Here is a 12,515-nt window from a genome sequence, read left to right on the forward strand (position 1 = left end):
AGACTAAATATTTCTCCTTATCTTGTTGAGATTTCTTTCACCATAATTATGAGGATCTGTGGTTTTTCAAGGCCAAGTCATAGAAAGCCATTAGTTAGCAGTGATAATAAAAAAAGAGTTCTGAGAGCTCAAAACCTACCGTATGGAGAAGGGAAAGGGAGCCAAATAGGCTACTTCATAAATGCAATATGGAACACGCAATGCTGTACATCTATGCTTCCTAACCATAGATTCTAAGTGTCTATGAAGATTTGCATTTTGAATAATTGCACAATTTTTCTAGAGGTATCAAAAACTTGACATCAGCCAGGTACAGTATAGATGTGTGGACAATGCCTAAAGACAGCTGTGGGGTGCTATGGGCCAGGTAAATCTGAGTATCTCTCCCCTTGTCTCTGCTGTGGACCACTGGGACCACCATCTGCTCCCTGCACCCTGACAGCTCTGAGCAGGGTCTCTCAGGTTCAGGGACAGGAGTGAGACTATTACCCTGTCTGTCTGGCATGACCACAGCAATGGGCATAGTAGCAGAGAGAGATTTCCAGTAAAATGTCCAAGTCTCCCCCTCATTAAAGTTCATGTAAGTGCTACAGAAACACTGCCCTATGGGTCAGAGTTGGCATCTGGATTATTAGAGGATCCCTGGGGTAAAGTATACACTCCGAGGGGTTAGAAGTGTTGATAGGGCCATCTGCGAGCTGAGAGAAAAAGGAGAGAGACCCAAAAGTGCTTCATGGTCCAAAGAGTAAGAGGAAGTAGAGCCAAAAAACAGGAGCCAGAAAGAAGTGAGGTTAGAATGCAAATAAGTCAGAACAGGCAAAAGACATGTTGAGCAATTTTGTAATATCCAAAACAACGCTAAAGTTGCCTGAGCTTATCTTGCTCGTTTACTGATGGGATGCATAAGTATTGATTGGGATGGTTTGAAGGTTACAATTCCCTTCAACTTCATGTTTCCCTACTTAGAATCTATATTTGTACATATCCTTTTAATTTTCCTTTCAATTAAGGAGAATGAGATCTCTCTTATTCATTCAAGTCCAGCATATTCGCCTTTGTTCTTAACCTTACGCCCACCATTCTGATCCATATTCAGCAGAGATTTATTAAGTAGCTATTATATCCCTTCTCCTCTTGGTTCTTTCTCCTTCAAAAATCCCCCTATTTTCTTGTATTTCTTTGTCAATTGGGTCATTCCTCTATAAAGCCTATAAACATGCCCAAGACGTGTTCATAAAAACAAAAGCAAAACAGAGACAAGAACCCTCCATTATTTCTGTATCCTCTTTTAATCATTACTAATATCATAGGATTGGTCAAAGATTGGAATTCATTGCTTGTGTTTGGCTTTAAATGAGCAATGCAAATAAATTAGAGATGCCAGAAAGATAATGGTTCAGATTGCTAATCATAACAGCCCCATCTGGCCAGGGAAAGAAAATTAGACCACAAGAAAAGAGTCTTATAGGTAGGAAGAATATGGATATATTCAAAAATCTAAGAGCTGGATGAGGTCAAAGACATAGTAGTGAGAGAAAGGATCACAAGAACTAGATAGATTGAACAAAGGTTTGTGGTCAAAGAATTGGGTATTAAAACTTAACATTTTTTATGAAGAACAATTCTTGGTGAGTGATCAAGGGTTTTGCCATGGATAGCCAAAATAAATTGAGTGTTTCTAGAGCTACTGAGGCCAAGGAAGGACAGAACATTAGACGAATTGTCCACATGGGCATGTATATCACCCAAGATGAAAGCCATGTATGGATTAATCAAAAAGACTGTAAGCTAACTCCTCAAGTCTTCCATGAATAAAGGAGAATACCCAATGTAGCATGTCAGTAATTGAAAGCCATGAGGAGGGAGAGCAGATTCTTCATCTGGGTGATACAAACTTCAAATAAAGTGAACGTTTCACACAAGCAAGTAAGAGTCATTGTTTGTCAGTGTCATTGTGGAATTAGTATGACCAGTCTAGTTCTCAGTCCTAGTGGGGTGGGGCATAGAAAAGGAATTTCCTGCCACGGAAAGGTCAGCGAGTAGTTGTGGTACCCTTGAGGGAGAGCTATGAGAGGAGGAGATGATGGAGTAGGGACCTGCATTATCTGAGTAAAACAATGATGGCCCTAGCAATGAAAATACACAAAAGAAAATATGCCCTAAAGATACAAAAAAGATAGGTTGCTTTGGTAACTGATTAAGTGTAAAGACTTAGTATGAAGAATAAAGGATGACTTTCAGGATTCTGTTTTGGGCAAATGGGTGTATGAATGTGCTTTTTACTAAAACGGGAGGTGGACTGGGTTTAGAAGCAAAGATAATGCTGTATTCTTAGACACTAAACAGTTATTAAAACAAAAAAGGCTCTCCAAAAGTATTTACTAAAGTAATGAATGACAAAGAACAAAGTTTGACATACGAGCTTGACAAAGTAAATGCATAAACCATTATAAGAATCAGCACAAAAATTATTGCTGTTCTGGTTAAATTTATCCTCAACTTATTAATTCAATTAAAATAGAAAAACAGGCAATCAGAAAATAACAGCTCCATTTCACATCCATTAAGATGGCTATTTAAAAAAACCCCCAGAAAATAGCAAGGGTAGAGAAGAACAGAAAATATCAAGGATGTGGAGAAATTGGAAACCTTATGCATTGTTGGTGAAAATGTAAAATAGTGCATCCAGTGTGGGAAAACATCGTGGTCATTACTCAAAAATTTAAAAATAGAACCCTGGCCAGATAGCTCAGTTGGATAAAGCATCATCCTGATATGCCAAGGTTGTGGGTTTGATTCCCTGATTGGAGCACATGTAAGAATCAACCAATGGATGCATCAATAACTGGAACAACAAATTGATGTTTCTCTCTCTCTAAAATCAATAAATTTAAATAAATTTTAAATTTTAAAATTTTACCACATTGCTCAGCAATTCCAAAAGAATCCAAAGCAGGGACTTAAATAGATTTTTCTAGACCTGTGTTCATAGCACCATCATACACAATAGCCAGAAGGTGGAAGTACCCCAAGTGTCCACCGATGTATGAATAAACAAAATTCGATTATATATAAAATATTTTCAGCCTTAAAAAGAAATTGCCATGTGCGTGGATGAACCCTGAAAACATTATGCTCAGGGAAATGTGACAGTCACAAAGTGACAAAAACAATTTGTATGACTCCACTTACATGAGGTACCTAAAGTAGCCAAATTCATAGAGACAGAAGTAGAATGGTGGTTGCCAGGGGCTTAAAGGAGGGCAGAATAGGGAGCTAATGTTTAATGGGTACAGTTTCGCTTTTGCAAGATGAGTTCCAAGGATGTATGGTGGTGATGGTTGCAGAACATCGTGAATGCACTTAATACTGAACTGTACCTTTAAAAATGATTAAGGTGGTTTATGTTACCACAACTTTTAAAAATCTAAAGTTAAAACAAAAGAATCAATAACAATCTATATCAATAAAAACCAATAGGGAGAGGAGAAACTCCAGCTCTCCAGCAAAACCCAACTTGCCCACCAGGCTGTGGGGACAGGAAGCCAAGGGCGTGGCAAGGGCAGGCCTCCGCCTCTGTGTGGGGCGGGGCTGCTGGGAAGCCGCGGACTCCGCGGCCACTGCGCAGGCGCAGATGCCGGCTGCCAGACGCCTTTTAAGAGTACCCGGAAGTGACGTCCGCAACTAAGACAGGTTAGGGGAGGGTCTGAACTACGCGCTTGGGTGAGCAGAAGTGGGGCTGTGGTCCGGTCCTCGCTATGAGCTGCACTATCGAGAAGATCCTGACAGACGCTAAGACGCTGCTGGAGAGGCTGCGGGAGCACGATGCGGCCGCCGAGTCGCTGGTGGATCAGTCGGCGGCGCTGCACCGGCGGGTGGCAGCTATGCGGGAGGCGGGGACAGCGCTTCCGGACCAGGTCAGGCAGAGGGCAGGGGTCCGTGCCCTCACCTCCTGGGTACTTGGCGGGTGGAGGGCGAGGTTAAGGGGGACCTCGGCCTGGAAATTACTCCTGGTCTTAGAGGGCAGCGGTGGGACCTTTCTGCCTTGGAGCCCTGACTCCTGCCTCTTCAAGTTGCCTCCGCGGCTGTTCTGTGTGCAGCGCACTCAGTCTTGTCTCTGTTTATCTAGTATCAAGAGGATGCATCCGACTTAAAGGACATGTCCAAATACAAACCTCACATTCTGCTGTCCCAAGAGAACACACAGATTAGAGACTTACAGCAGGAAAACAGAGGTTAGTCAGGCCTTTTTGTGTAGTTTTTATGCTTTTCTCATACCCGTTAATATTTCAAGTTCTTGCAAAACTACCCAACTGTTCACTAAAGTGCATATATGCTATTGTGTATTTCCAGGTCAGTACTTTTAGTAATAGAGTTATCCTGTGCTAGCCCAGTAAAATAAAGTTTGTTAATTACCCTTTTCTAAGTTGTCTCGTTGATTTTGTAGTTACAGGCATCTTGTCAAACAGGTGCTTAATAGAGTTGAATTGTTGCATAGCTTATTTAGGCATTCCCCAGATGGAGACGTGCATAGCAAGAGTTAATATCCTCAAGGATTAAAATTTAAAGTTTAAATATTCAAAGTTAAGATGGAAGTGGAAGAGCTGAATTTTCTACTTAGGATATATAGCCTTAGTTTTGATAAGTACATTATTAATACTAGTAGTATGGATAGTTATTTGTATATCAGTTTACAGAGGGCTTCCACATACAGGGTCCGGCACAAAAACGCCCCTTTTTTATTAGAAAATCATAAGCATAATTCTGTAACGACAATATCACACTCAAGCACACAATATGACATTTCAGGTGAAATGTTCAAATTAAAACTATAAGTTATTACACCCATATTGTTACCCTACCAACCACACTCAAGCAGGCGTTACTTCTGCCTGACCTGGTATATCATTCCATTATATTCTTGTGTTTTCACATTAAGGTAGATGAGTCAGGTATTGGTTATTACAGTGCAGATAAAGAGCAGGCACAGAGAGGTTAAACGATTTGCTTAAGAGTATTAAGCTAGTAACTTGCAGAACTGAACTTAAACCCGTGGCTTCTGATTACAAATCTCATGTTTCTACAAAACAATGCTGCCTCTGTCTAGGAAGTTAGGTTTCACATTGACCTTAACTGTTGTATTTTGTGACCTTAAACACTGATTTACAAATTTTGAATCAGTATCTCATGGAGTAGCATAAAATTCCAGTTGTTAGAAGTTTGGCTTTGAAAGCTCTCTCTCAGACATCACTGCCAAGTTGTTTTATTTTTTCGATAGAGCTATGGGTTTCCTTGGAGGAACACCAAGATGCTTTGGAACTCATCATGAGCAAATACCGGAAACAGATGTTACAATTAATGGTTGCTAAAAAAGCAGTGGATGCTGAACCAGTCCTGAAAGCTCACCAGTCTCACTCTGCAGTAAGAAACTTTGATGAATAGGTTCTAAATGAACTGAATTGAAATCTTGACATCGTTTTAGCTTGTGTGCCTGTTTTTTGAAGTAAACTCATTTTCTTTTCATGTTTATCACATTCGCTGTTGGTTTTGCTGTAGCTTTGTAAAGATGTGAATAGAAAGAAGGGGGTAAGGGGCCGCTCAGGCCCCTTACATTGAGTAGGACTAAGATTCCTTCCTTCCTTGTCAAGATCTCTTTCCAAAATGTTATTGAATGCTTAGTTCTTCCACCAGACATAATGCCAGTTAGTGTCAAAGGTGTTCAGTGAATACTTGATTGGTCATTATTGTACTTTTCACTAAATTATATGCTCTTGGTCATAAGGAGTATAAATTCATTTTTAATCCCTTAGTACCTGGCACATAGCAGACAATGAGGAAATGTTCATTAAACTGAACCACATGATATCATACTCATTAGAAGAGAAGTATGGTTTAAAACGTACGTGTGTGTGTGTGTGTGTGTGTGTGTGTGTGTGTGTGTGTGTGGCGCAAAGGTTCTACGGGTTGATTATGATGACCCAGTAATGGTTCTTATATCTGAGGGAGACCCAGTAATGATTCTTATATCTGAAGAGTACTTTATAGTTGTCATCATACATTCACATGTCCTTTTAATCCTGGATTAATAGATTTATCCCTCACTACTTGCCACAGTGGAATTTATGAAAAGTTTCATCTTAGATTCCATTGAAAGCATTTTACTGACTTAAAACAAAGGCGTTAAGGAACGGGGATATTTAAAATACGAGAATGGCTTTCATCTGGAAGAGGAAAAAAACTTTATTTTCTTTAGTCTGGAGAAGAAAACTTGAACCTTGAAGGAGACAGATTTTAGCTCATATGAAAAACTTGTTAATTCCAAAAGTGCAGTAAGGTACCTTGGAATGTGGTGAGCTTCTTGCCAATAAAATTATTTAGGTTGAAGTTAATAAGCACTTAGAGATGTTGTCCAACATCCAGTGGGTGGTTAGACTAGATTGATAATTTGAAAACAAATTATTTGTGGATACCACAAGACAACTTTATTATGGCTTTATACCTGCAGGCTCGGATAATAGTGAAACACTTGCGTAACCTCTGTAGCATAGACTAAGTGAACTTTTTCACATCATAATGTACATATTCTCATGAACTTCATATCTGTAGAAGAGATAACTTTTTCACTTTTTTGTGTTAATCTCTTCACAGGAAATTGAGAGTCAGATTGACAGAATCTGCGAAATGGGAGAAGTGATGAGGAAAGCAGTTCAGGTGGATGATGACCAGTTTTGTAAGGTTCAGGAAAAACTAGCCCAGTTAGAGGTAAGATTGTTGCTATTGTAGGTTCACAATATTTCAGGGAGCTTCGGGGGCCTGGAAGGCGTGCCACTGCTCTCTCCGATCACTGCAGTGTATTGATATTTTCTGTGTGCTGATGGTTTGAAATTGAAACTCCACACCCTTTTCAAAAAAGGAAATGTAATCAGCAGCAAACAATGAAAATGCTTAGTATGTACTGGCTAGAAATTGAGATATCATCTTATCAAGACAACAGAGTGTGGAAGGGACAAATTACATGTCAGTTAAAATCTCTCAGCAGAGAGGGGAGTATAAGGGGGATAAATGGTAATGGAATAAATACAATAAGAAAAGGAACATTTGTATGTCCCCATTTGGTTCTTTTGGTTAGTGTTTGTTTATATTATATTCATCAAACTGTTGTATAAAATCCTGAAAATCACTTTCCTATATTGTTTTTGTGAATGGATTTTGACCAATATTGTCTTGTTGGCTTCTTTGTTAATATGGGTAATACTTTAATGCAAGTATTAATTATTGGGAAAAATAAAAATAAATAAAATATCTCATCTACCATAAAAGGAAGTCAACTAGATAATGTCTAAAGTTGATGATAAAGAGATAGCAGTACAGGCATATTATTTAAAATTATGGAACTGAATATTAAAGAAATAGATAAAAGTACTAAAAGTGGTTGCTCTCTAGAAACAAAGCCAAGGACTTCTGTTAATTTTATAAGGCTTGTAGTTTTCGTTTTATTTTTTAAAGCTTTTTTCATTAAAAATATTTTTAAGAAAATATTTTTAAGTAATATTTCATTAAGTAATATTTTCATTAAAATGGAAATAACTGACAAAGAAAGACCTGGAGAGCTGGTGCACCCATAAAATTAAGGAAAAACATTATACTAGATGGTTTGAATGCTGCTTATTACCAGATGCTATGATGGGTCCCCGCTCAGAGTCTAGTGAAAGGAATAAGATCAGTACAGCAGGTCCTCAAATAACTATATTTTGTTCAACTTCATTTCATTCCAGTGTTGGTGAGATGCCATAGGAACTTAACTATACTTGGTATTATTTAGTCTGTGGTGAAATTGGTTTCTTATACGTTATTTTTGCTTAAAGTCACAGTACCTATCGACATTAAATGAGAACTTACTTTACCTATATGATATGAAATGGTATATAAATGCTAGGAGAGAGATCCAAAGTACGGGGGGAGGCACTTTAAAAGGTAGAAAATTTACTGATCGTAGGCTCTGACTCTGGTTGAAGCCTGAACACACTATGGTTTACCAGAATTTCCTGCAGAGAGAATAAGGATGAAGAGTGCTAACTGCCCTATCTGGAAATAAAGGGAGTGACACATTCCCAAGGACGGATTAGGAGTTAATTCAAATGATAGAACAACCTCAGTTATAGAAGCAGTCCTAAGGAAATGTGAGGCAAATTTTACTTAATACTTTTAAGTGGAACAAACATGGGCATTGGATGAAGATCTTAGCAATACCACATCCAAGTTGTCTAATTTTGGACAAGTTTTTGGACTTTTGTGAGCCACAGTGTCCTCATCTGAAAGAGAATATGGTGTAGGCAATAGCACCTACCCCACAGATGGTTGTGAGATAGTATGTGCAGGACACTTACATGGTACCTATTATGTGGCCAATAAGTAGTTTCTTCTCTCCCTTTCCTTCCTTTCTCCAAAACTGGACATGTAGGAGAGGAGATTGAACGGATTGAAAATATTACCAGGAATTTGAAAGACAGAATAAACAGTAGTAAAGCTTGTAGGAACCGTGAAGAGTATGGCAAGCAGTAGATTCCTCCAGTGGAGAGGAATCTTGTTTTTTCGTTTTTTGTTTTTGTTTTTTTGTAGTCCTAACGGGTAACATATAAAAATTGCTCATTAAATGTTTGTTCAAGGAATAAATAAGCAGTAGTTAAGGAAATTCTCATTTTGTTTCCTTAAGACTTTAAAAATTAAAATAATACGCTTTCTGTTCCTGGACAAAAGCAGTATGTTGTAATGCAGTTTGACAGTCGAAATACCTGAAATAAACATATACTTTTTTTTTTCAGCTTGAAAATAAGGAACTTCGAGAATTATTGTCCATCAGCAGTGAGTCGCTTCAGGTCAGAAAGGAAAACTCAGTGGACACTGCTTCCCAAGCCATCAAATAACTTCAGCTGCTGAATGACAGCTGGAGATTGTTTATTAAGGAAGGAAGTTATCTTCCTGTTTGAGTAATGTCCTTTCAGCGTCCTGCCTCAGACTTGATTTAGTATTGATTAAAGAAATCAGGTGGCAGTTTAGAATTGGCAGTCAGAGTTGGCTGTCCACAAAAGTTTTGGGGTGTGTTAGTGAAAATACTGAATTTCACCATTCCCTTCTCTAAGAGACTACTTTTAATTTTCATTTCTGGGACCTTGATTTATATAAACTGTGTTTTCAGTTCATTTTTGTTTTTTCACATCTCGGAAACTTTAAGCATTGTATCATAAGGCAGTGATTTTATTTTATATAAGATTGTAAATCGCAATTATGAATCATTTAAAAAGAGATTAACTTCTTAAATCTATTTGGCATAAACCTGGATTATTTTCCATTTAAGAAAAACAAAATTCTGCAGAACTAGGTTGTCAAGTTCTCTGATTTGTAATGTCATTCACCTTCTATGGAGTTGTAAGTCTCTCTGGTGCTAAGAGTTCGCACTTCATGGCCTGTGTCTTTACTCATAATTTGAGAGAACTTACTGCTAGTCTCCAGGAAGCACTTGAAAATACACCAGCTGGTGCTGGCGGTGTGGCTTAGTTGGTGGGAGTGTCATCCTGTAACCAAAAGGTTGCGGATTCAGTTCCTGGCCCAGGCACGTACAGGAGGCCACCAAGCAGTGCTTCTCTCTCACAATAGATGTTTCTCTCCCTTCCTGTCTCTCTCTCTAAAAGCAATGAAAAAATGTCCTCAGGTGAGGATAAAAAAATAATGTCAGCTGGGTTTTTTTTTCTATAGAATAGTCATTGTATGTTCAAAGACTGCTGAGAAATTTGTCCTGTGTACGTGGACACACACATGCACACTTAGTTGAAATGCTAAAAGTAGCTTTTATTTTTTTTCTATTCATAATCAATTTTTCAATTTTTTCCTACTAGGAAATCTTAAACTTGGATGATTTACCTAGTGTGAAGAGCATACAGGTTTATTCACATCTAAGTTCTTAGGTACTACATTCTACTATTTATATATAACTTCTGTTTTATAATTAAGAACGCTCATTTACTTGGAAATCTTTCATTACTAGTACCAATAGTTGGCTTTCATTTTAGATCCATTTTTCACAAGGAAGCAAAGTTTTATCACTTTATGAGAGTTATCACATTCATAGTGCTGTGTAAACAACCAAGCAATGCTGAGATTCAAATGCTGAGTAGTCAGCTAGGCTCATTCATCAACTCATTCCCCCATCTCAGTTTATTCCCATTACTTCACGTTATACTATCAATTTAGGTTTGCCCCCAATAAACTGAAATAGTGAACGCTAAACTTGTCAATATTTTCCAATAACATTAAGCACCATAGTGCATGGGAGAGGCACTGTACTAAAGAGTTTTATGTTAGTGTTTTGTGTGATGTAAAATTTATTTTCTACTGCCATAAAAAATTCCCATTAAAACAAGATCTTTCCAAGATATCCTAAAAGTTTCTGACCCCATTAGTAATACTAGTTGACTTTGCTTACAGTGGTGGTCTTCAATGAATAGGTATATGTTCTTCTAGAATTTATCAAATTTCTATTCAGAGTCCAAAATAGAATTTGAAAAAGCATGTCTACCCCAAGTGTGGGCATCTTTATCTCACTTCTCAAGAGGTAAGTAAACTTTTAGCCCAGCCATTTGCCTTGAAGTATATGCCCTAAGTGCCACCATATGTTCTGCAATTCCAATTCAGAAGGTAGGTACCCTATACCATTTGTCAGATGCCATGGCCAGTTTTCAGTGAAAATGGTAATCAAATGGCCCATTGAAGTATAACATGGTGTTCCTTTATCTGTCTTAGTTTCTTTTAAGTTGTTTTTAAAGTGCTTTACATCTCAAGTATCAGGATAGATCTGGATGTTAACTTTTCCCTTGGCAACTCAAAAGCTTTAAGTATGAGTGAGTCTAGCTCTCAGCGCTATACATGATATAAATTCTGGCTGGTGTTAATGCTTTGAAGATAATGTGTCATTAAAAAGCAAAGTGAAAGAATTGTTTTTTCACTTTGATTTGTGTGAGTGTTAATGTTTCTTTTGCAGTGGATGGAGGGACTGGACTGGTTTGCAAAATCAGTACAAATTTATCTTTCTAAGAAAAACCTAATTTAGATAATGTCAGCTAATTTTAGTCAGTAGTGAGTCTAATTATTAGGAAGTGCAAAGGTTTATTTTTCACATGTATAGCAACCTGTTAGGTAGATAGGGTTTTCATAAATATTTTGTAATTAGCACAATGTAACCAGCAATATAACTCTACAAATAGTTGTTTCTGAAATTAGAGATTTCCTTGTGATTAGAAATAAAATTACATGATTTAAAATCAAATTATACAATTTGAAACTAAGTTTGGAAGTATTTTGAAAAATGCTTAATTACCAGTACTTTTATTACCTTAACTTATATCCTTACTCATAATTTGATTCAAACATTGAAGGTCTAGTTCAGTGGACCTCAAAATATGGTTCACTGACCTACTGAAATCGAAATTTGGAAATAGGATACAGGAATTTGTATTTTAATAATCATCCCAGATAACTTCTTTTTAAAAATATACATTTTTTTAAATTAGCCTTTTTTTTAGAGAGAGAGAGAGAGAGAAACATCAGTTTGTTGTTACATTTATTTGTGCATTCATTGGTTAATTCTTATATGTGCCCTGACCAGGGGTGGAACCCACAGCCTTGTTGCATTGGTACAACAATCCAACCAACTGAGCAACACAGCCAGGGCATATTATATATATTTTTTAATTTATTGATTTGAGAGAGTGATTTGTTGGTCCACTTATTTACACATTCATTGGTTGATACTTGTATGCGCCCTGACCAGGGATCAAACCCGCAACCTTGGTATATCAAGATTACACTCTAACCAACAGCTACCCCAGCCAGGGCTCTAACTTCTAAGGACACAGGGTGCTGTGCCTTTTGTCAGTCTCCAAGAATGCTAAAGAAGAAGCAGAATCTTTAGAGCTTTGATGAAATATAATTCACTCTACATTTCTTGTAGCCTCCTAGAAATACATGTGGAATTGAGAGAAATGAATTTATGCATTTTACTAATTCTAGTATTCATTTTTATTTCATATTTTAACATCTCTGAAATTAGAATATATCTTACATGTAGGGGTTGTGGTGTGGTTGATTCTAAGCATAAGGAAAGTTGGTTTGCATTCCTGGTAGCATGACTAGACAAAGGACAAGCTCTTGGTATTTCAGTCAACAAACTAAGGACCATTTGAGGAAGGAATAGTTTAGTTGTTTTCTCTGAATTTTCTGTTAACACTTTCTTGTAAGATCAAAAGAATTCCAGCATAAGAACTTGGAGGATAGCTGTGTGTTATCTACTGCTGTGTAATAAGTCACCACAAATTTAGCAGTTTAAAGCAACATCCATTTATTATTTTGCAGTTCTGTTGTTCAGATATCCATGCAGGGCTCAATTGGGTTCTTTCCTCAGGATTTCATGAAGCTGAAATTAAGGTGTCAAATGAGGCTCTGGATCCTCTCAAACTCATGGT

The 12,515-nt window shown here is 37.5% G+C and overlaps 1 protein-coding gene across 1 annotated transcript; it reads left to right on the forward strand.

The window, feature by feature from the left end:
* The first annotated feature begins 3,688 nt into the window (after nucleotides 1–3,688).
* Nucleotides 3,689–10,988, forward strand: SIKE1 (suppressor of IKBKE 1). Its single transcript, XM_054565039.1, has 5 exons — nucleotides 3,689–3,917; nucleotides 4,130–4,235; nucleotides 5,279–5,421; nucleotides 6,649–6,762; nucleotides 8,823–10,988. The coding sequence occupies exons 1-5, from the start codon at nucleotides 3,759–3,761 to the stop codon at nucleotides 8,922–8,924; spliced, it is 624 nt and encodes a 207-aa protein (XP_054421014.1). The 5' UTR covers nucleotides 3,689–3,758; the 3' UTR covers nucleotides 8,925–10,988.
* The last annotated feature ends 1,527 nt before the right edge of the window (nucleotides 10,989–12,515 follow it).

Source organism: Pteronotus mesoamericanus, unplaced genomic scaffold, assembly GCF_021234165.1.
Source record: "Pteronotus mesoamericanus isolate MK-2021 breed Mesoamerican mustached bat unplaced genomic scaffold, CSHL_Meso_final scaffold_99, whole genome shotgun sequence".
Taxonomy (NCBI): Eukaryota; Metazoa; Chordata; class Mammalia; order Chiroptera; family Mormoopidae; genus Pteronotus; species Pteronotus mesoamericanus.